Below are 23,828 nucleotides of genomic sequence, written 5' to 3' on the forward strand. Positions count from 1 at the left end.
GCTCCAAAGTTGTTGTAGCAGAATTTAAGGGCAAAGAATTGAGAAGACAGGCGTTAAAAACAAAAAAGAAGCTCAGCACAAAGACTGTATAATTCCTTACAAAAATCACCCATTTAACAGAAACGTTTTTTGCAGAGTACTCACTACGAGGCCTATCAAGTCACTATCCACACTCTAAAGATTCAGATCAGAGACCCTCCAAAGCCCTCAAATGATATTTCCACCTATTTAATATCCCATGTCCCACCCTACTGTTCCTAAAATGTTAAACCTGAATAATGTAACAAGATGGCACACTTGGGGGGAAAAAGGGAAGAAAAAATAAAGAATTTAAATTCCCTCAAATTTAATTTTTGCAGGAACTATTTAAGGGTTTACTGTGTGCCAGGTACTGTGCTAGACAGTTTCTGTGACGTAAGTCTTCTCAGTTCAGTTGCTCAGTCGTGTCTGAGTCTTTGCAACCCCATGGATTGCAGCACGCCTGGCTTCCCTGTTCATCAATTCCTGGAGCTTGCTCAAACTCACGTCCATCGAGTTGGTGATGCCATGCAACCATCTCCTCCTCTGTCATCCCCTTCTCCTCCTGCCCTCAATCCTTCCCAGCATCAGGGTCTTCTCCAGTGAGTCAGTTTTTTGCATCAGGTGGCCAAAGGATTGGAGCTCCAGCTTCAGCATCTTTTAGCCCTCATAAAAACTTATGAGTTAGGATTCTTATCTTTGTAGTGGAGGAAACTGAGGTACCAAGTTAGGTTGCGTGTCAAGGTCACACACTCCAGCAGAGGAGTGAAGATAAAAAGTCAGGCAGGCGGGCTCTAAAGACCATGCTTTTAATCGCTACTCTCTATTACATTTGTATTATTTTGTATAACTTTTATATTATTTATTTTTATTGAAGTATAGTTTATATACAATATTGTGTACAGCATAGTTATTTGAGGTTTTTGCAGATTATGTCCAATTATAGGCTGTTACAAGATACGCTTATCTATTTTATGTATTTGTTGTTCAGTCGCTCAGTCACATCCAACTCTTTGTGACCCCATGGACTGTAGCACGCCAAGCTTCCCTGTCCTTCATTATCTCCCAGAGTTGGCTCAAACTCATGTCCATTGAGTCAATGACGCCATCCAACCATCTCATCCTGATTTTATGTATAGTAGTTAGTATCTGTTAATCTAGATAAATGTGTCCTTCCCCTCTATAGTTTAAAACAAAACCAAACACACAAACAATAAAAACCCCACCATACTACAGCAGATGTTGTCTTATTCGGTCCCAAGATCCAACAGCTACATTTCGGCATCTTAAATAGCTCTTATCATCAGCCACACTGTAGAGAGCCCCGAGAGAGACTCGTCACCAGTGAAGCTGATGTACTATACTTTTTGTAGATTTAAAAAGCTACATTAGGCAAGTTTAGTATCTACTTTTTAGATCCCCCACCTGCTTTACCACAGTCCTTCACTGCTTCAAAACAACCGCCTGGGAGAGTTGGGGACAGGGAAGGAACTACTCCTTCCCAATTTAAAATTTGGTCCACCCAAGGTCTTAAACCTGAGGAATGTCTTGGGTCAAATCAAACATACATACAAATCAAACATATGTGATCGACAAATGTTATTATACACCTATCTGAAATGCAAGCTCTACAAGGGCTGGACTCTGTTCACTGCTATATCCCCAGGGCCTAGAATAGTGTATATTGTAAGCACTTAATACGTATCTGTTGAGTGAATAAGGATAATAAAAATCCACCCTGCCTGAGTACTCTAGTTGTTTCAGATCACCCTTTCTTCATTTCTTTCCCCTTCTGACATCTATTCTTAGCCAAGCCTGTCAATAAGCTACTCCTCTTCAGTTCTGGGCTCAAGGTAACAAAACCGAGCTAAATACTATTTGGGTAAAAGCTCGCTCACACAAGTGGTAGCTACCAAGCATTAATCTCTGCACACGTAGCTGTGATCAGAGGGCACATGCCATCACCGTGGGTGTTCATTCACTCTCAAATTCCATATACATTTGTTGGAAGTTGACTGTGTGGCAAACACATCACAGGGGTCACAGAAGTGACACATACATGGTCCCTGTCTACACAAGAAATAGACAAAGAATGAATAAATATAGTGATAAGCACTATAAAGTAAAGCAGCAGAAGAGGATACAGTGATCAGAAGAGAGATGTATTTTGGCTACGGTGGGCTGGGATGACATTTCAGTAAAGAATTAACTGATGCTTAAAAAAAAAACCACCAAATGATATGATTGTCTCAGTGAAGAACATATCAGGTTGAGGAAATTAAACTCCAGATTGAGGAACAAGGCCTTTGAGCTGAAACAGAATAAAAGAACTGGAGAAGGGCAGAAGATGAGGTAAACAGATCACATCCTGTCTGAGCACACAGGGTCTTGTGGGACTTTTTTTCTGAATATAATGGGAAATGACTGACGGGGTTTAAATACAGTAGTGATTTAAATACAGTAGTGATACATGGAATTTCCTTAAAGACTTCTCTGGCTACTGACTGGAGACTCATGTGGACCACCCAGTGTGGCAGTTACTTGTATTAATATTAGGTACTTTAAACACCTTCTATTATTAAAAAGTAATCACTGGTGCTAACTCTGAAATCCTGAATAACTGGATGGGAATCCTGGCTTCATTACCTAACAGTTGTGTTATCTTGGTCATGTTACTGACTCAATTTCCCTGTTAGTAGCCTACGACTTAGCGATTGAACAACAACAAAAGCAGGGAAATTATAATACGTAATTTGCTCAATCATTGCTGAGAATTACGGATTATTCAAACCTGCGTTTATCTACCGTATTTATAGTGCTAGTTGAGGAGGGGGAAAAGGTGTGGCCTCAGCCCCCAGGAGCTTATCACCCTCTGAAAGTTAAAGTCAAAATCGCTCAGTCCTGTCCCACTCTTTGCAACCCCATGGACTATAAGGTCCATGGAATTCTCCAGGTCAGAACACTGGGAAATGTTCAGTAGCCTTTCCCTTCTCCAGGGGATATTCCTAACCCAGGTCTCCTGTATTGTAGGAGGATTCTTTACCAGCTGAGCCACAAGGGAAGCCCAAGAATACGGAGTGGGTAGCCTATTTCTTCTCCAGGGGATCTTCCCGACCCAAGAATCGAACCGCGGTCTCCTGAATTGCAGGCGGATTCTTTACCAACTGAGCTATCAGCGAAGCCCAACCACCCTCTGAGACCAACAGTAATCAAATTGAACGCAGTGTACACGGTGGTTACTTTTTAAGTGGATGCCCTGACCTCAAAGGTAACAGTTTGAGAAGACTTCACTGAGAAAACGAAGTTAGCGTGTACAGAACTCAATAAACAGCGACCATTTGTATCACTGTTACTAGCAGCAGACAAACTTCAAATCCTGGTTCTGCCACTTACTAGCTTTGCAACTTTCTCCTCCTGAGCCTCAATTTCCAAGTCTCAAAAGTGAGGCTTCTGAAAGTATATACCCGTAAGGCTGTTTTGAAAATTACATGAGACACCCCATATTATGCGTACTGTCGGATGAACGGCAACAGCCCGCAGTCAATAAAGGTCCCTTATTAACACTGTGGTTAATTTTGAGTTCTCCGAAAGGGATAAATAAGCACGGTTGTATGTGGAAACCCGCTAGCTCCTCCTCCCACACCGCTTCGCTTCCTGGGAGAGTTCGCAGGCCGCACCACCTCTAGGCCCCACTGGGCCCACGTAACTCACCTTCTCAACCTTCTTCGGCCCCTTCACCAGTTCATGCCTCTTAGGGATTGTTCCTCCGTCGCAACCCATCGCAAGCCGACAGAGTCCAGAGCAATCACCTACCGCAGCAACTTCCGGAGTCCCTGGCGAATGTAGCACTCACTTCCGGCGCACCGCAATGACACAATACGCCAGTCTCCACGCGGAGGGGCGGGGCGGGGCGGGGTGGGAAGGGCTTGTGCCGCGTCTTGGTTGCTATGGAGAGCGTCGCTAGGCGCTGGGCGTGGCCCCGCAGCGGGGGCGCTGCAAAGCGAAAGCTGGGTCTTGGTGCAAGCAACGCGCAGAGCGTACTCCCACTCTCCGGCTGCAGCCAGTCCCTTCATCTTTCAGTTGGACGTGGGTTTCCTGCTGCATCCGCCTAATCGTTCTTCCACCCTTCCGGGGCGGCGCGGGTGGGGACGACTCAGGAGCAGCAGCCGTGTTTTGGGCCCCATCCCACCCCAGCCTTTCTGACTGTGGGCAGACATCCCTAGGCTGGTACCGTGTGGAGGAAAAGACTGAATTTTGTTAGTGCAATTAACGATGAATAGGGATGGATCCACCATTTCAGTTAACGTTTATGTGTCTAAAAGAGAACGTATCTTTTTACTGGGCGTCGGTTGTGATCGAAGCACTCACAACAAAGAAGTAATGTTAACTGAGATTGTGCGGGAGTAAGATTCTATATGGCCTTAAACTTTCTGATACTGCCATGCATATTGTATATACATGAAAGAGTTCACACAGTTTGTACATGTATATATTTCATTCACAGCCTCCTGAAGCCCAGGATAAATTTTTTTTTTTTAATTGAAAGGTTCCCCAGTGGCTCAGTGGGAAATAATCTCCCTGCAATGCAGGAGACACAGGAGATACAGGATCGTGAAGATCCCTGGGTCAGGAAGATCCCATTGAGAAGGAAGTGACACCCGACTCCAGTATTCTTGCCTGTAAAATCCCATGGGCAGAGGAGCCTGGCGGGCTACAGTCCAAAGAATTGCAAAAAGTTGGACACGACTGAAGCGACTGAGCACACATACAAAAAATTAAAAACAAAGGAAAAAGCAGGTATAATTAACAGACAGATAAAATTATAAAATGTGCACTGATGTTTCCATGCCTTTTCTGAGAGACAGGCTGTATCATATCTATAATGAGAACTCAAAACCCTTGCAAAACCTGTTAAAATCCATGATTGTCTGCTTTCATGCTCTTGACCATCTTTCCATTTGTTCCTTTAATTATTATAAATATTAGAGGAAAGCTTATCCACTGCTAGTAAAGCAGACCCTTTATGACTGGGTGTTTCCACCTTGATCAAAATGAAACAAAAAGACTAAAAATGCTCCCCACTTGGGAACAGAAAATACAGTATATGTGGATTGGAAAGCTTCAAGGGCTAGATGATTGAGTTATCTGATACTGCAATTAATGAGAATTAAAAGAAAAATTCTTTAATCAGTTGGTCTCTGATTGGCGCCTGATTTATTTTTATTAACATCTCAAGAACTGTAAACTCCCTAGGGACTTTGTTTTACTCCCTCTTGCATTCTCAGTGCCTGCAAGAGTCTTCAGTCCTCCATAAACCAAAAAATACAGATTCATTCCGAGAGGGTTGACCAGCAGACTCTAAAAAAGTTTCGTTCAACTAGAATCTCATTTCTAGAGTAGGGAAACAGAAGGCTGGAAAGATCAGAAGCACTGGTCCAAGGTTAAACAGCTAGTGAGAGCTGGGGATGGGTTCTAAGACTAGTTTTCTCTTAAAGCAGTGGACAGAAAAACAGAATAGCAAAAACAAAGAATCTTTAGACAGACTCTCAAACCAGTGTTCTTTTCGGACAAGTACAACTACCCCTCACCAAATTCATCTGGGGCAAAATAAACAAAATTAGCTGCTCTTTATCAAGCTGTAATTCTATGCTGGGAGAGTTGGAAGCATTTTTGCCTTCTGTCCTCTCAACCTTAGTAGGGAGTATAGTGCCTTCTGCTATCCAAGTGACAACCCTAAGGCTCAGATGTGCCAGATGTCTAGGGTCCATGGCACACATCAGGGAAGTAGAAGGGGAAGGAGGTGAGGGAGGGGCTTTCTCAAATGATGCCCATCTAACCACAGATGCCAGGATCCTTCACCTCCTCCCCCCAAAGCTACTGATGACACCCAGTAGTAATGACTATGCGGGCGTTAAAGTTCAGGCAGCTGGATGCTTTTTCCCTTCCCCCTTGGTTTCCTCTTTTAGAATATTGGTTTCTAAGCTACTCTGTGTTGCAGACTATACACAGCTAAAATGTACAGGTTTATTTTTATCATCAGGAGCTACTAGTTTGTGTTGAGAGCTGTCAGGCATTGTATTCTGCCTTTACTTCATTAGAGTATTTCATTTCCAGCCACACTGGGAAGTAGGTCTGTTATCTGCTGCTTCTTCCCACTGTCTTTGTTGAATGAGACGGTAAAGGATATTCCCTTGTGAGGATCCTTGGTGACAAGTTTGATCCCTGGATCAAGCTGTGAACTTGAAGGGCAGGAGAGGAGTGAAATCATGATAGAGAAAACCATTATCTTCTACCAAAAATCAGTATTCCTTAGAGATGTCCCTGGTGGTCCAGTGGTTAAGACTCTGCTTTTCCAATGCAGAGAGCATGGTTCCATTCCTGATCAGGAAACTAAGATCTCACATGCTGTTCAGCCAATTAAAAAAATCAGTATTCCTTAACCTTTCTGGGGTCATTGGACCTGTTGGAGAATTTGGTGAAAACTTTGGACTTATTCCCCAGAAAAATTATCCATAAGCACTCGGGAAAATTTGCTAAAGTTTGTTATTTTAGTTGCTAAGTCGTCTCTGACTCTTTGTGACTCATGAACTGTAGCCCACCAGGCTCTTCTGTCAATGGCATTTCCCAGGCAAAAGTACTAGAGTGGGTAGCCGTTTCCTTCTCCAGGGGATCTTCCTGACCCAGGGTTTGAACCCTTGTCTCCTTCATTGGCAGGTGGATTCTTTACCACTCAGCCACCTGGGAAGCCCAGCTGTAGTTTATACATATATGCATTTTATTCATGGCTTCCTGAAGCCTAGGCTAAGAACCAATACTTTAAGTGCTTCTACTGTCTGTTACAATAGTTCCCAAACACTTCCGACTTCTAAACCATTGAGGGTTTTATTTCCTGTTAGCTCTGCCCATATGCTCTTCCAAAGCTGCAGTTTTAAATTCTGTCTGGAAAAACCTTATATGCAGAACAACTCGTTTTAAGAGTCAGCGTGAAAGAACAAAAACAAAAATGCAAAACTATGTGTTAGGATTCTTTAAGTATTTCACAGCCTGGGGACTTCCCTAGTGGTCCAGTGATTAAGACTGTATGCTTCCAATGCTGGAGGCACAGGTTCAGTCCCCGGTGGGGAATTAAGATCCCACATGCCTCTTGGCATGGCCAAAAACTAAAAAGAATTTCCCAGCCTCATTTAAAGTTACACTTGGGAGGGTGTCCCAAAGACAGGTGAAATAAAGTAGAAAATGGAAGTATTGCCACAGTAATTCAAGACAAAAGTTACTTTTCGTTTGCAGTTTCAGTGAAATATTAAAACTATTCCAGGACTCTACAGGGCCTTACATGAACTGGGCTCCTAACTACACCTCCCAGCTCATGTCATTCATTTTTCTTTCCCACACTGGCATCTCCTCCGCTTGGTAGAACTCTCCAGGTATACATTTACTCTCCAGGTGTACATTTATTCTCCAGGTATATGTTTGCTCTCCAGGTCTACTCTGCACACTCCCCTTGCTGTTCCTTTTGCAGAACACTCTTCCCCCAAGTTTGCCAAACTCTCTTCAGTGATGCATCATCACTTGGCTCCTGGTCCCCTCTTCAGAGCAATCTTTCCAGACCTCTCCATTTGAAAAGGCACATTTTGGTACTTCTCTGGTGGGCCAGTAGTTGAGGCTCTGTGTTCCCAATGCAGGGGGCATGGGTTTGCTTGCTGGTCGGGGAAGTAAGATCCCCCATGCTGCAGGGTGCGATTAAAAGCAAAACAAACAAACAAACAAAAAACTCAGGCTTCCCTGGTGGTCCAGTGGTTAAGAATCTGCCTTGCAATGAAGGGACACCAGTTCGATCCCTGTTTCAGGAAAATCCCACGTAGCACAGAGCAGTTAAGCCCATGTGCCATGACTACTGAGCCCACCTGCCCTAGACCCCGTGCTCCGCTACAAGAGAAGCCAGAACACTGAGAAGCCCGCCTACTGTGAAGAAGAGTAGCCCCCACTTGCAGCAACTAGAGAAAGCCTGAGTGCAGCAGTGAACACCCACCACAGCCAAAAAATAAAATAAATCTTTTTTAAAAATGCACATCACCCTACCCACTACCTTGATTTAATTTCTTCCTTTCATTTACCATCACTGATAACCTGTTATAAGTGTAACTTTTGATGTCTTGTTCACCATGGAGCTTTTGCAGTAATTTAGATTTTTTTTATGTTCTATCAAAATATAATTTATCTTGATTACCAAGTGTTGGGTGTACCCACCTGCATTTTGCATTCAAAGAGAGTGCCTCACTGGCCTTCACCCTTACTCTGGCCCCATATTCGATCTCCCTCAGCTGAGAAGAAAGTTGCATGATGAGACCCTTTGTTTTGTCTACTGCAGCACGTCTAGTGATCAGAAGAGGCCTGGGCAGATAGGAGATGCTCAATAAATGATTGTTAAATGAAGGAAGGAAAGGAAAAGGACATTAGCAAATAACCTACAAATATGGGCAACTTGCAAGGAGAAAGCTTCGGGAGACCTGGGGTGCTTACTTGGGGAGAACATAACATTTTTAAAAGATACTTTGTTAAGAAAAATAGTTGCCACCCAACTGGGTTCTTGGCTCCCCCAGTGCCTATCACATTGAAAGATCTCTAAATGAGGCTTTTCACCACTTCCATCTTCCTGAGGAAATTTAACTTAATTGAGGTCAGGTTGCTACCACCACCACCACCATACACCCACCATTTCCTCTTCCTACCTTGAGAGGAAACAGTACAGAATTTTGGACGTTGAAGAAACAGACTTAGCAAAAAAGCTGCTGAAAGCTAAAAAATTGTGATTTTATCCAACTTTGCAACTTTTTCAGAAGTAATTATTCTATTAAATCAATCAGTGGAAACTCATCCCATAACTGCTCTCTTTCAAAAAAAAGGAAGGAAACCCATTTAGCTAGGAGCAGCAGTTTTCAAAGTTTTGAACCTAGTGGTTTTGGTTTTACACTTTGTTGCCAAAGGTCCCTGGCTTAAACTGATTTCAAAAAAAAGAAATATATAGATAGATAGATGTAGCTCCAGATGTCTGTCTCTTTGTGGTGTCTCTGTCTCTCTTTTTGGCTCTTTCTCTCGATCATTCTATCTCTCTACATACGTAGGTACATACATAGTGTTCTGAAACCACGTGGGACCTATTCATTACCTACTGGAGACTACGTCACTTATAAAGGACTAAATGAGTTAAAACATCTAAAGCATTAGAACAGTATCTGGAATGTAGTCATCACTTAATAGATACACCCCGTTGCTATCACTAGCGTGTAACATGTCATTTTGCCTCCTGGAGCGAACCCTGACTGGTGTCTCCCTGGAGCAACCCTTCCTCTTTACGGTGCCATTTCTCTTTGCTAGGGGCTCTGGCTGGGACACGGCGCTCCAGGGGTCTCTCATGTTTCTGCATGTCTTCTGAACAGAGACATTGGCTTGACATTTTGTTCGAGACTATCTTGTCAAGGATGTATACAGCAAACCCCCTTGGAAGACAGAGACAACGCCTTCCTCCAAAGCCGAAGGGCAAGATTGTTTGCTGTCCAGTGTCATAAAGATAAAGTCTCCATCTGAGGCAAAGCTTGGTCAGGTTTACACAGAGACTGCTATAAAAGATTGGGAGCTTGCTAGGTTCAGGGGTTTTTTATGGCTTTGATGCAAACCCTTTGTGTGCATAGCATCACAGACACACACCTTTGTGTTGCCCCTGGGACTTGAGGGATATGGGGAAATGATGTAAAAACGAAGCATTAGCAGACGTCCCTGGTGGTAGAGTGGCTAAGGATCATCTTGCCAATGCAGGGGAGATGGGTTCTGTCTCTGGTCTGGAAAGATCCCATGTGCCACAGAGCAATTGAGCCTGTGCGCCTCAACCAAGTGCCCTGGAGTCACAACTACTGAAGCCCATGGGCACTGAGCCTGTGCTCTGCAACAAGAGAAGCCACTGCAATAAGAAGCCCATGCACCGCAACAAAAGTAGCCCATGCTCACTGCAACTAGAGGAAGTCCATGAGCAGCAATGAAGAGTCAGCACAACCAAAAATAAGAATAAATAAATTTTTTTTTTTATTTTAAAAAATGAATCAGTAACCGCTTGTGAGGCTATAAGAGAAGCCCTTTGACTCTGTGCAGGAGAGTTGACATAATAACAGGTCTGACTAATATCCTTAGAAAGGCCTGCTGGCAAGATTGGCTTTGGCGGTTGTATAGGAACTTGGTTTCAGGGAGGATTTCCACCATCCCTGAGTTAATAAGAATGGAGCAGGGCCTAAACTATTTGTACAAACAATGTGATTCACACAGGACACCTGCTTCCCTTCAAAGAGTCCGGAACTTTGGTCCATGCCACACAGAGGCTCACACGTGATCAACCCTAGTGAAAACCCTGGAGGCCAGGCTGTCATGAGTTTCTCTGGCCAGCAACACTCCCTGTATATTGTCATGGCTCCCAGCTGGGGGAATTAGGGGGTCCTAGGTAACCCCCGGGAGGGGACTCTTGACGGCCTGAGCTTGCCCTGGCGCTTCATTCCCACATGCAGCCCATTCCCTTTGCAGATTTTGCTCTGTCTCCTTTCATTGTGATAGAGTGGTGAGACACTATACGTGGGAACCTGTGAAGCTTCCTACTGAATCAGGGGGCCTCAGGGTGGTCTTGGGTACCCCCGACATGGTCTCTGACCCCAGAATCTCATGTCTTCTCTCAGCATCCATGAGATTATGGCAGGCTGACTTGTTACTTTGAAGTAAGAGAAGACATTTCACAGTTCTTGCTAGAGCCATCTCCTTATCTGTCTAGGAACACATGGCTCTGTGTGTGTGTATGTGTGTGTCTGTGTGTAGGGGTGAATCCCAGGTCTAGGACACCTTGGGTATTATACACCCGTCTTACCATGGAGTTGTTAGGGGCAGACATCTGATCTAAACTAGTCCAAGCAGAAAACAAGACTCTTTCTTCTCCTCTGGCCACAGACCAAGAAAGACCATAACTCATGGCAGACACCTTGAAACCATGAGAGTTAACACAGAGAATGTGGGACTCAGAAATTGGGCCTTGATGAATCTGCTAGGGGTACCCAAAACAGCTGTTTTTGAAGCCAACTTGCCCCTGGATTATGTTAAGATACTTGAGTCAATAAATTCCTTTTATTGCTTAAGAGAGATGGTATCAGAAGGAGTCCTAACTGACACAGATCACGGCTGCTCCCAGAAAATGTCTCCATTCTAGTGCAGAGAACCAAGCCTCACCAGGACAGGATCCTTCTTTAGGGACCCTGAGAGTAACTCGATGTATACAATCAGTCTTTTGGTCATCAACAATTTATAAGTGCAGAGTAGCAGATAGGAACTGCAGCTGGTACCATTTCAGGTGATTTCCAGCCTAGAGATGTCTCATGGCAGAGGGGCACATAGAAGACAGGAACCTCCACTTGAAGTGATGATGTAACCATAGAAACGTGAGCTAAAGCCCCAGCTGCGAGGACAGGAAGAGGAGGTATTTGACTTGGTGCGGGGGAGTGGGGGGGAATTCTGGGCCACTCTCAGATCTGTGCCCAGTGATAGGGATGCTGTTTATACCACACTTCCTGGCTCTACTTTTCCAGAGCTAGCCTTGCATGTGCAAACTTGGCCTCTACTTCCTCTCCTTACACACTCTGGGGAGAAGCATTTGCGTGACACAAATAAACATTTTGCTTTGGTACCAGAACCCAAGTGACACAGATCAAACATCTTTCCAAAGAAAAGATTGGTGCAAAGGATATTTCAATTCATGACTGTATTGACATAATATTATAAATGGTAACACATTTGAGACTATTGAGGTATAAACCTTTTCTGATTTAACATACTAAATGTTCGATCCATGTGTTGAATTTATCAACACAGAATCTATAATGTACAAAATAAATAGGGAACCCAATAGAACATGTTGTGTTGCAAATTACTGCTACTTATAACATGCTTGTTAAACTCTGTTCAGATAAAACAGCAAATATATATATATATATACATATTTGGTATAAGTCACAGATATAGAATTTGTACCAGTCTCACAGAATTAATTCTATCCAAACTGAAAATTTTACTACATTTTCTAGCAGATGCGACAGAAATCAATCACTTGAAAATAATCTCTACCCCCATTCTCATATTGTATCTTCTCCCTGTTGTTTAGTTGCTCAGTCATGTCCGACTCTCTTGCCAAGCCATGGACTGTAGTCTGCCAAACTCCTCTGTCCATGGGATTTCCCAGGAAAGAATACTGGAGTGGGTTGCCATTTCCTTCTCCAAGGGATCTTCCCAATCCAGGGATCGAACCACGTCTCCTGCATTGGCAGGTGGGTTCTTTACTACTGAGCCCCCAAGGAAGCCCAAAAGTAGGCTTCTCCCTAGTCCCTAATATATTGTGTATGTATTTCTTCATCTTTTGTCTGTCTCCCCACTAGATTGTAAACGCCCTGAGGGCAAAGCGTTGGTCTGATTCAGTGCTACAAGCCAAGCACCTAGAATTTAACATGTAATAGGTACCCAATAAATAAGTACTGAATGAATGAATGAACTTAAAACAGGCACACATTGAGCTAATATAAAACACTGGATTCCACAACCTCATTTCATACACTGGCCCTACACGATAGGTCCTTTCTTCACACCTAACTCCTCCTTGACTCTGTGGGATAAGCCAACATCCTGGAGTTGCCCAGACTCTCGGTAACACTGGGTTTGGGCACCATGACAGTTGCCATCCATTGTACACTCCCAGGTTGGTTTTGCCCAGACGACAGACTTGCACAGGTTGTGGGTGTGCAGCTGAAGTGAAGAGTTTGACAGGGAGAAGGAGGCTTATTCCAGCGTCCCCCGGAACTGCTGCGCGTGCTGCTCCAGCTTCTTGGCTTCGGCCTGGAGGTGCTGCAGGGCGGCGGGGCTGGGGTGCTGGAGCACCGCGTGCTTGGTGGCCAGTGCTAGGTCCTTGAGCAGGCTGCAGAGGCAGCTGCTGCCCCGCAGGATCTCATTGCGCACGTCCTGCTCCTGGGTCTCCCGGCATAGCCTGTCCACCAGCTTCTGCCCGACGGTGATGACCAGCTTGCTCTGCGTGATGAAGGTCTCGGGGGGTTGGCTGTTCTGGAGGCTGTTGTTCAGCACGCTGACGGCTTTGAAGAGCGCCCCAAAATAGAGGCGGCAATGTTCAGAAAGGCGGGTTTTCTTCTCAGGATTCTGCTGACTCAAAGGCCGGGGGACCAGGGAGCTAGGATTCTAAAGAAGGGGAAGAAGACGACAGATCAGAGATGTGAGTGACAGGCTGTGGTTGTCTCTCTTCTCCTGTTTTTGCTTAATTTGCAGGCTTTTTATAAGAAAAAGTATAGTTTTGTTTGGGAAGCCCCATGTGCAGGTGCAACATTCTGCCTAACAAATTAACGTTAATTCAAAGCATGTTGTGTTGTTTAGTTGCTAAATCCTGTCCAACTCTTTTGTGACCCAATGCACTGTAGCCTGCTAGGCTCCTCTGTCCATGGGATTCTCCAGGCAAGAATACTGGAGTAGGTTGCCATTTCCTCCTCCAGGAAATTTCCCGACCCAGGGATCAAATCCTGGGTCCTTGCCATCTCCTACATTGACAGGAAGGTTCTTTACTGCTGAGCCATCAGGAAAACCCTTTTTAAAGCTTCCTTATAATCTTATATATTGTGTTATATATAATCATTCATATTAGATATACATAAAATTATATTCAGTCTTCCCAACAAACCATTAGAAACCCATTCTAAGAAACTTACTGACAATGACTAAATTTATACCTTTTTTTTGTTTTTTCTTTTTATGTGGATCCTTTTTTAACGTTTTTATTGAATTTGTTACAATATTGCTTCTGCTTTACATTTTGGTTTTTTTTTTTACCTCGAGGCATGTGGGAACTTAGCTCCCCTTGCACCGGAAGGCAAAGTCTTAACCACTGGACCACAGTGAAGTCCCCTAAATTTATAAATTTTAAAAAATGCAGGAAAGTTGATGGTGAGATTTTAAAATTTTACTCAAATAACAGGTTTCAAAGCATTTTTAAAAAATCCTTCCTAATTCCAGTATCAGAGGTAAACTTGAGTCCCCCAAATTTCCAGAAGAAATCAAAATATACTGACCTATTTGCTTTAAGATTAAAATATTTATTTTACTTGCTAGTTAAAGTTTCATTTAGAATTTTGTTTTCGTGAATTTTATTTTCTGCAATGTGGCGCCAAAGCCTATTCACTAGTGAAAGATTCTCAGCATCAAATTTAGTGGCAGCCACCCCAGGTAACAATCAAAAGCCCCTTTGTTAGGTGATAGGTGACGAGAATGAGTATCCCAGAAGAGAAGAGGTCACCTAGGGTCACTCAATTAGCAAAATAAAGATTGGAGGGCTGGACTTCCCTGGCAGTCCAGTGGTTAAGACACATTCCCAGTGGAGGGACTCGGGCTCCAATCCCTGGTCAGGGAGCTAGATCCCACATGCCACAACTAAAAATCCCACATGCCACAACTAAGACCTGGTGCAGCCAAATACATAAATAAATATTAAAAAAAAAAGTTCTGGAGCTCTAAGCCGAGTCAGCAAGTCTGAAATTCTCATTCTTTATTAAACGGCACCCTTTAATCAATCTAAAATCTCAAAACTCACAGCTCAGAAGCGCTCAGCCTGCATTATGGTCTGACTGTGTCTCCCTAAAATTCATATCATGAAACTCTAACCCCTCAAGGTAAAGGTATTAGGAGATGGAGGCTTTGGGAGGTGGTGACTAGAATTAGGGCTTCCCCAGTGGTTCATGGCCCCCAGGGTGGGGGATTAGTGCTCTTATATGGGTCATGTGAGAGCTTGCTTCCCGCCTGTGTCCTCTGCCAGGTCTGAAGCCTGGGAGGGATCTCTCACCAGAACCTGACCATGCTGGCATCCTGATCTCAGGGACTCCTAGTCTCCAGGCCAGTGAGACATAAATTTCTCTTGTTTGCAAGCCACCCAGACTATGGTACTTTGTTGTAGCAGCACAAACAAGGACAAGTGACAAAGAAAAGATTGGAGTGTTGGCTGTGGTAGACTCTTGGAGGTGCAGGAAGCATGAGAAGAATGCTTCAGAGGCTAGAAATGAGAAGCAACCATCTGCGGAATTGGAATGTTGGCATCTTAGCTTGAGAATATCACCTGTAGGTAAACAAACAATGTACTGTCTTTTATCCTGGGGTGCTGGAAATCTCTGGAGGTATTCTTGGTTGTCACACTGATGAAGGAGCACCACAGGATACCGGCAGTCAGGGGACTAGGGATACTTAATGGTTCATCCCACATGATGGAGAGTTGTCCGCCCAATGGTCAGTAGTCCCTCCACCCATACTAAGAAGCAGTCAGTCTAAAGCAGGGTATTTCCAAGTGTGGTTCTTGGACCACCGCACCAGTCGCACCTGAGAACTTATTAGAAAAGAAAATTCTCAGGCCCTACCCTAGACTTACTGTATTCTGAATGCTGGGGTGGGACCCAGTTCTCTGGGTTTTAACAAGCCCTATAGGAAACTGTGACACACTCTCAAATTTGAGAACTGCTAGTCCAAGACAGACTTCATGTTGAATAAAATAGCATGAATTTTAGCAATGTGACAGGCCACTAAGCTTGGGGTTTGGAGTTTGCGGAACTAAGCATCAGAAGGCTTGGGTTATTATCCTAGCTGGCCTCTGAAAAGGCAACGATCTTATCCATATCATTGAATAACTCTGTCCCTTCTTGCCTACCCTGATCCCCCAGCCAGAAAGTTGAGTGGGTTCACTGGTTCCCAGGCTTCAGTTATGCAAAGAAAACCTTCACACGCTATGAAGTTTCTACCTTCCTCTTGACTTCGGTTGGCTTCATCTTTGTTTTTAAACAATCCAGTTTTTACTTAAGTTAAAACTGTTTAAATTGGTAAATGGAAAACTAGTGTCATTTGCCAGCAACAGGAGGTAACCAATTATAATTAAGCACAATGATAACATCCTTGATTTTTTTTTAAAAAAAGAACATCATATGTCAAAGAAGTGCTGAAGGTACACAAGCTTCAAACCAAAATGGTTTTTCTGTTGTAACCAGAAACATTAAAAGAGAATGTCAGACAGATGAACAGATAGAGGGTAGATCAAGTGTAGACACAATGAGAAGATGGTCACGCACAAGCCAGGGAAAGAGATGCCTCAGAAGAAACGAACCTTGATTTTGGATTTCTAGCCTCCAGAATTGTGAGAACATAAATGTCTATTGTTTAAGCCAAAGGCAGGGGTTGGGGGAAAAAAGGATGTTGAAAAGAATAGTCAAAGGACCGTGTTCCATACTCGGGGGCTCACTGGGTTAGTTCATCTCCAGGGTTCCTTCTACTTTAAATAAGGAAGAACTATCACAAAACCAAGTCTCCTCCCATGTGGGTCAGGGCTGTGATGTTGAATTAGTCACAGCAGATGTCTCTGGGGATAAAGCATTTTAGTCAATCAGAAGGGTTGGAGAGTTAGTCAGCATCATCACTTACCTGTGTTTCTAAGTTGCTGTTTTCATCCGACCTTTGTTCCAAGATGGGCTTTTCTCTCTCTACCAGGAGAGGCAACTTCTGAAACATAAAATCCCTTCGAATTACCAACCAAAATGGTCTTTTAATCCACTTTAAAACTTGAGCATTTCTTTTTACGCTTTTGTTGAGGTTCTGCCTATGATACCTTTTGCCAACAAAGGTGATTTTAGCAGCTCAAGAGCGAAATTTTGCCTATCAACACAGCCTAATATAAGGACACAGAGTTTAACCAGAAAAGAAAAATATCTAAATGTCCACCTTCTCTGGAGTGTGTTAAAGCTCTTGCACCATAAGGCATGTCAGCAGAAAGCCCCAAGACTGGGGCTGAAAGCACCAACTTATCCTGTGACACAGCCCCTGTTATCTGCTGCATCTCCTGCAACTTGCAATTCTTAAACTAAAGGTGTCTTACTATAGTGTCTCACCTCATGGAGGAAAGTATTTCTAAGAGTAACTAGAGTCTGGAGGCTGCTAGGACCATGGACAATTTGGAAGAGTGTTTATACTTCCTCTTCTGTTCCTAAGAAGCACACTGACAATGACTCAGTTTATAACTTTCCAAAGTGCAAGGAAACTTGATGGTGAGACTAAAAATTTTGCTCAAAGAACAGGTTTCAAAAGGTTTTCAGAATCCTTTCTTATCCTAGCATCAGAGGTAAGCCCCAAACCACAAAATGTCCAGAAGACATCCTGTTTGTCTTAATATTAAAACACTTATCTTTCTTCTTACTAAGATCTCATACAGAATTTTGCTTTCATGAATTTTATTTTCTGGAAAATAGAACTCATGCCTCCCCAAAGATGAAACAATAGATTCTCAGCATCTAGCTTATGGGTGACCACTCCAGATAAAAATGCAAAGTCACTTTATATTTTATTAATACCATGGAACTCTGAACTCACCTGTTCACAAACATTTGTCCTATTCTTCTCTAATAGTTCAGGAGAGTGTTTGCTTTCTTTTTGCTTATGAAAAGGCGTGCTCCTTTGATAGGATTCAATCTCCCTTTGGGGAAGTTGGATGGGTTTGGCAAGCTTAAACTCTGCATTTGGGGTCAATTGCACAGGATCTTCCTTTTCACAGTTCAGCTTGAAAAGGAGCCTCCCATTGGCAATGATGATGGAGGTGAACCTCTTGACATCTTCTGGAACCATCCGTGCCACCTGGACAAATCTCTCCAGGTCATCCGGGCTGTTCTGGATTTTGTCAGTCACAAGGACTTCCAGGGACCAATTGCAGCTCTCCAGACTTTCCTTTGTTTCAAGCAGGATTTGGTAGGAGTTGGAGATCGTCTGTAGCTGATCCCTAATTCTGGCCTGAAGGTTACTGTTGGTGAGGTTGCACGTGGTCCCACAGACTCCTCGGGCAAAATCCAGGAATTCTCTCAAGGATTCCTCTGTGCGGTCAGCAGCCCTGCGGATTTCATCAATGTTGGCCTCTAGAGAGTCCCTGAACCTCCACTTCCTACTGACAAAGAGCATCAGGCCCCCGACAGAGTTGGCCACCTTATGCTGCAGAGCTGTGACCGTTTCTCTGGCCAAGTCCAGGTCCAAGGGGAACTCTCTGGCTGACTCCTCTGAGAAGGAGCTGGACGAAGAGTCAGTGGATGTGGAGGAGCAGGAGGAAAGAATGCTGGCTCTACTGTCAGAGCTGGACACAGACGAGCTGTCTGGTTCAGGGGACAGTGATGCTGCCTGGCTGGGAAACCACAGAGAGTTATGGTCCGAGGAATTCTCTGAAGGCATGGTGGCTTTCCCCAGCTCTTTCTCAGTCTGGGGGTCCCTTGGCCTTGCTTTAGGGATGTCGTAAATGTTCGGCTTGGTGTTCTGCTGCTCCACTCGGGGGATCAGAAAACTTGAAGGAACCTTGTAGCTGACACCTTCATCCAAAGGGAATGCACCCTTGGCTGGTGGAAAGCTATAAGAAGGAATTTCTGGAAGGCTGAGTTTTTTCTGCATGGACATGTTTTTCTGTGGGCGTGGATTGAGAGTCCCTGCTCTGTTGCTCGGAGGGCTGTGGAAGCTGGACATACACCTGGGGAGGGCATGGTACCCCGATTTTTCCACAGAGCTACTTGGAGATGCATTTCTTACATCAGCCTTTTCCAGAGACACTGGCGTGTCATAAACCCATTCCGATTTTTGAGGGCTTGGCAATGTGTTGCAGCCACCTCTCCTTAAGGCGATGCTTGATGTCGGGGGAATATTCTGCCTCTGTGAAGAACCACACAAAGTCACCCGTTATTTAGTTTAAGGAAAAGACAGGGGGAGTGACTCTGGAGATCCATGTGTATTACACCGAGGAGCCACCAAGCGCTGGGCACTGTGCATCTTAAAAGCCTGATGGTCACGCCTCTGTTCAAGCTTCTGCAGTGGCTTCCCATCTCCGCTACCACTCAAGCCCTTCACAGTCTGGCTCCAGCCTCCTTTTGAGTCTCCCCGCTCTCTGCCTCTGCCACCACACCTGGCACTCCCCTCCTTCAAGGTCCAGCGACTCAGGCTGCTTACCTTTCTCTGAACCAAAAATGCTCTCCTGCATGGCTATATTTAATTCTGTCCAAGCTGGTTCCTCTGTTCTCAGTGTCCACTCAACCCCTTGCTTTCCATCTAACAAACTCCCATGCATCCCTCATGACACTGCTGTGAAGCCACCTTGGGCATGAGTGCGTGCTTGCTCAGTCACTTCAGTCATGTCCCATTCTCTGCAACCCCATGGACTGTAGCCTGCCAGGCTCCTCTGTCCATGGGACTCTCCAGGCAAGAATATTGGAGTGGGTTGCCATGCCCTCTTCCAGGGGATCTTCCTGACCCAGGAAGAGAATGTCTCCCTCATTGGCAGGTGGGTTCTTTATCACTAGCGCCACCTGGAAAACCCACCTTGTGCATAGGTGTATTTATTGTATGCATGCGACAGAATTCATTGATAAGCATGGAGTACAGATTTCACGTTAAGTCACCTCCCCTCCATACAAATAAAAAGCTAGCTCCACGCAACATGTCTCCAAGGTAGATTGCAAGAAGCAGCATTTATCTCAAGTCTCCTGAGCTCTTGCTCTATGCCGAGCGCTGTACTAGGTCTTTTGCAGGGATTATGTCAATTCATTGGGCTTCCCTGGTGGCTCAGAGGTTAAAGCGTCTGCCTCCAATGTGGGAGATCCGGGTTTGATCCCTGGGTCGGGAAGATCCCCTGGAGAAGGAAATGGCAACCCACTCCAGTATTCTTGCCTGGAGAATCCCATGGACGGAGGAGCCTGGTAGGCTACAATCCACAGGGTTGCAAAGAGTCGGACACGACTGAGCGACTTCACTTCACTTCACTTCACACTTCACTTCATGTCAATTCTCACAATAAGTTTGTAAAGAGAAACGGAGGTGTACGGAAGTCAAAGGATTTATCTAGACCACGTGACTTGTCTGGTAACTGAACACCTTCACAGTTACAAGTTTTGCCTCCAGTGAAGTAAATTCTGTTATGAGGGATTTGCGTTCCTAATTTTGACCAAGCAAACATTCTCCAGAGCTGGTTCAGGTTTGCACAGTCTCAGATCGCAGTGCCGATCATACTTACGTTTGTTTGGCTGGCCGGGGGACCCAGTGCTGCCTTTTGGGGGCTGGGGGGGATATCATATAGCTGCTGCATGCCTGGCTCCTGGGAAAAGACCACAAAGGTCAGCTTGGAATTTTACTTCCTGGTGGCTGCACATCACAAACCATCTCAAAGCTGGTGTTTTGTTTTTTTTCTCCAAGTAAAAACACAAATCACTGAAGACTGGGGCTTTCAGTCATGATGGTTTTATGGCACAAGTGTGTGCTGTTCTGAGTACATTTTCAACAATGGGCTCTGTGTTTTAAAAAAAGGCACCTTCTCAATCAAAGGTGGGGATAAACTATAGAGAGAATTAGCTGCATTTGTCTGAGTTAAAAACAGCAGTTCGTTTCCTTCTGTAAGTTCACCCTAAGATTGAATTAAAGAAGACTAAATATAAGATTGGAATTTACTATGTCTTTTTTCTTTCTTGTTTTTCCCAGTAGGAATTTTCCTGTGCTTATGACTCATGTACTAATCCTGCAAATATTTACTAAGTGCCTACTAATGACTAGCCACTGAGCTAAGTGACATATGTATACCCAGTAATGAGCAAAAGACATAGCGCCTCTAGAGATAATAGACATTTGTGGGGGAGGTGCAACAATTAGGGAATACATAAATTAGGACGTGAAAAATAAGTTCCATATTCCAAGGTAAGGTGAAAGAGCACCAGAACAGGTTTTGCAAAGAAAGAGAAAAGAAGCTGAAATTTGGAGAGAGTTTTTGTTTTGGGTTTTTTTTTTAGCTGCATATCATAACTTGTGGGATCTTATTTCCCCAACCAGGGATTGAACCCGGGCCCTCGGCAGTGAGAGTCCTAAGCACTGGGCCACCAGGGAATTCCCAAGAGGGGTTTCTTTGGAGAGAGTCAGGCTGTGAGTCTCCTCCAAGTCTCCTCCTTTCACTTTACAGGCAGGGGGAAGTTTGGTACTGTCTGCTCTGAACATTAAATTCCTCCACCGAGACTTCTTACTACCTGTAAGTGACCAGGAAGTCACCCAACCAGCCTAAATTTTTATTTTGATTGGAGCTGTGGCTCTCAGCCCTGGCTGAGCTTGAGAACCACCTGGGAGCTTTAAAATTCCTACTACCTGGGTCCCACCCCATATCTCAAACCTCAGATTCTCTGGGCGTGGTTCCAGGAAGCAGGCGTGGCTGAAGCATCCAGCCCATTCCCCTGTGCTTGGTGGGCAGGGGAGAACATGACCATGGGGCAGTTCTGATGGGCTAAGAAGTGAGTGAAGTTGTTTTCTGTTACAGGAAGTATGTCTTACCAAACTGATGTGCCAGTTACATTCACGTAAGATAAAAAAAACCCAAAAACTTTGAAATTTCCTCCCCAAGATATAATCAGTGTTAAGATAACCAACAATAATGTTAAGACTATGACGTATATCCTTCGTGATACTATTACTTTTAAAACGTGCAGATAAAAAAAAAAAAACGTGCAGATATGTGTATATATAGTCTTCCCTAGTGGCTCAGAGGTTAAAGCGTCTGCCTCCAATGCGGGAGACCCGGGTTTGATTCCTGGGTCGGGAAGATCCCCTGGAGAAGGAAATGGCAACTCACTCCAGTATTCTTGCCTGAAGAATCCCATGGACGGAGGACCCTGGTAGGCTACAGTCTGCGGGGTTGCAAAGAGTCGGACACTACTGAGCGACTTCACTATCGCTATTTATATATTGTTGTGCTAGTCACTCAATTGTGTCCAACTCTTTGTGACCCTATGGACTGTAGCTGACGAGGCTTCTCTGTCCGTGGGATTCTCCAGGCCAGAAAACTGGAGTGGGTTGCCAATTCTTTCTCCAGTGTGTATATAAGCATGGACATAAAGTATTACAAATGAGAAGTAAAAAATTTTTAAATATTCAGAATTCAAATAAGTAGTAATATTCTTCTGAGCATGTCTGGGTTCCCTGGGCACAAAGTTAGTTTCTGAGTGGTGATGGGTCCCTTGGAGTCAGAACTGAAGCTCCAAAGATCTCTCAATGGTAAAACTGAAATGCAAGTTCAGCGTAATGCTGAGTGCCCACGATTTGGATAGAGAAAAAGGAGAGGAGCAGGGCCATGGATGAGGCTCACCTTCAGGGTTGGTGGGCACCGGCTCTGGGCAGGCACGTCATACACCTGGCAAGCCAGAGCTGGTAATGAGGTCCGAGCAGGTCTGGGAATCATGAAGACAGCCTTGGGGAGAAAAAGAAGAACAGAGGGAAAGAAATGTTACCACCACATCCATGGACCATGAAACAGCAAAGGCAGCACTAACATGCTAGGACATTCTCTGGGCACCTCTCATTGGAGACCCTTTACTCTGAGACAGCAGGACCCTAGTTGGGAGGTCCGTGATGGAGGGCAGTCTTCCTCACCATGTGGATCAGCCTCATCTGGGAAGTGGGTTGGAAATGCAGATTCCTGGGCCCCGTGTGCATTGCACAGAATCTCTGAGTCTTGACGGAGAGCCTGGGAAACTGCAGTATCATCAGGGCCCTCAGGTGATTCTGATGTTCTCAGAATTTTACTTATGGAGCTGACTTTGTGGGTCACACTTGCCCAAGAGACAACCTACAGCCTATGATGGGACTTTCCTTGGTTTGGAATTGTAGGTGGAAAGAAGCCAGTTCAGAAATGCCCAGTGTTTTCTTGGAAAATGTAGATGGGAACTAAGGAACATGTTTTTGAGAAACATGGTTTTGAAAGGAAACTCTAGTTCAAGAACTAGAGGGTCTACAAGCAATTTAAACCTAAAAGCAGATTTCATCAGGAAATCTGATCTTTTTACTTGAAATACAAAAGATTACCCTTTCTGAATTTAAACCAAAATCAAATATCTTCTTTGTATGGTCTTTTTTTTTTTTTTTTTTTTTTTTTAGAGAGGCCAGTGTATTATAATAAGGAAGTTGGAATAAAAAGTAAAACAAAGCTCAAGATCGTGGTTACCCTGGGGGGAAGTGGCTGGGAGAGGTGGGAGGGGGCTTCTGGGGTGCTGGTTTCACTGTGTTTCTGGATTCCGATACTAATGACTGAACTATGAGGATCTAGAGGTTAAACTTCAATAAAACATTAATAGATAGTATCAGCCACAGAGTCAGGTGAACTAGATCAAGAGCATGCCAAGGGCTCTGTCTTGGGTGTTGGCAGGCCAGGGGTGTGGACAGACACAGATACAACAAAGAAACTTTAGTCTCTGGTGTTCATCAGGATATGACCTTGGATGGGCCTTTCACCTCCCAGGGAATCAATTTCCTCATTTGTAAAATGAAGAGTTGTTCTCACCTAAAGAGGTTTCTTTTTCTCTCAGATCTACAGAGGTCTCTTCCAGCTAAAAAGATGCAGAGTCCCTGATTAGGACAACTTGAGACAAGGGACATATTTTCACTTTCTTGGTTTTTAATTTTTGGCCAACCTTAATCTAGAGATGCTCAACCTGAGTATAAGGGGAATCTCTGAAACAGGTCCCCCGGGCCAGGTGCCAAGCCTGTTTACTGCCCATTGGAAAACAGCTTAAAGCTAGTGGCTGGGCTTGCTTAGTTTTACCAACATCTCCTTCTGTTCAGAATGTTATTTTCTCAGCGTTCTCAGACTCAAAGCTCACCACTGGATTACCCAAGTAGGGAGGAGATGACTGCCTTCTGTGGATCAGAAGATTCTTAAG

The 23,828-nt window shown here is 44.3% G+C and overlaps 2 protein-coding genes across 3 annotated transcripts in view; both read right to left on the reverse strand.

The window, feature by feature from the left end:
• The window catches only part of RTF2 (replication termination factor 2), a 40,800-nt gene extending 36,929 nt beyond the window's left edge, over positions 1-3,871 (reverse strand). For both annotated transcript variants that reach the window (XM_061126951.1, XM_061126950.1), the window contains exon 1: positions 3,730-3,871. In XM_061126951.1, coding sequence (XP_060982934.1) covers positions 3,730-3,798 — 69 coding nt within the window. In that variant the 5' untranslated portion in view covers positions 3,799-3,871. The remainder of the gene's footprint in view (positions 1-3,729) is intronic.
• Positions 3,872-10,099: 6,228 nt separating this feature from the next.
• Positions 10,100-23,828, reverse strand: part of CASS4 (Cas scaffold protein family member 4) — a 37,944-nt gene continuing 24,215 nt past the window's right edge. The window contains exons 3-7 of the mRNA XM_061126952.1: positions 22,259-22,360; positions 20,153-20,233; positions 17,488-18,798; positions 16,546-16,623; positions 10,100-13,281 (exon numbers count right to left, since the gene is read on the reverse strand). Coding sequence (XP_060982935.1) covers positions 12,871-13,281; positions 16,546-16,623; positions 17,488-18,798; positions 20,153-20,233; positions 22,259-22,360 — 1,983 coding nt within the window. The 3' untranslated portion in view covers positions 10,100-12,870. The remainder of the gene's footprint in view (positions 13,282-16,545; positions 16,624-17,487; positions 18,799-20,152; positions 20,234-22,258; positions 22,361-23,828) is intronic.

This window comes from Dama dama, chromosome 23, assembly GCF_033118175.1.
Source record: "Dama dama isolate Ldn47 chromosome 23, ASM3311817v1, whole genome shotgun sequence".
Classification (NCBI taxonomy): domain Eukaryota; kingdom Metazoa; phylum Chordata; class Mammalia; order Artiodactyla; family Cervidae; genus Dama; species Dama dama.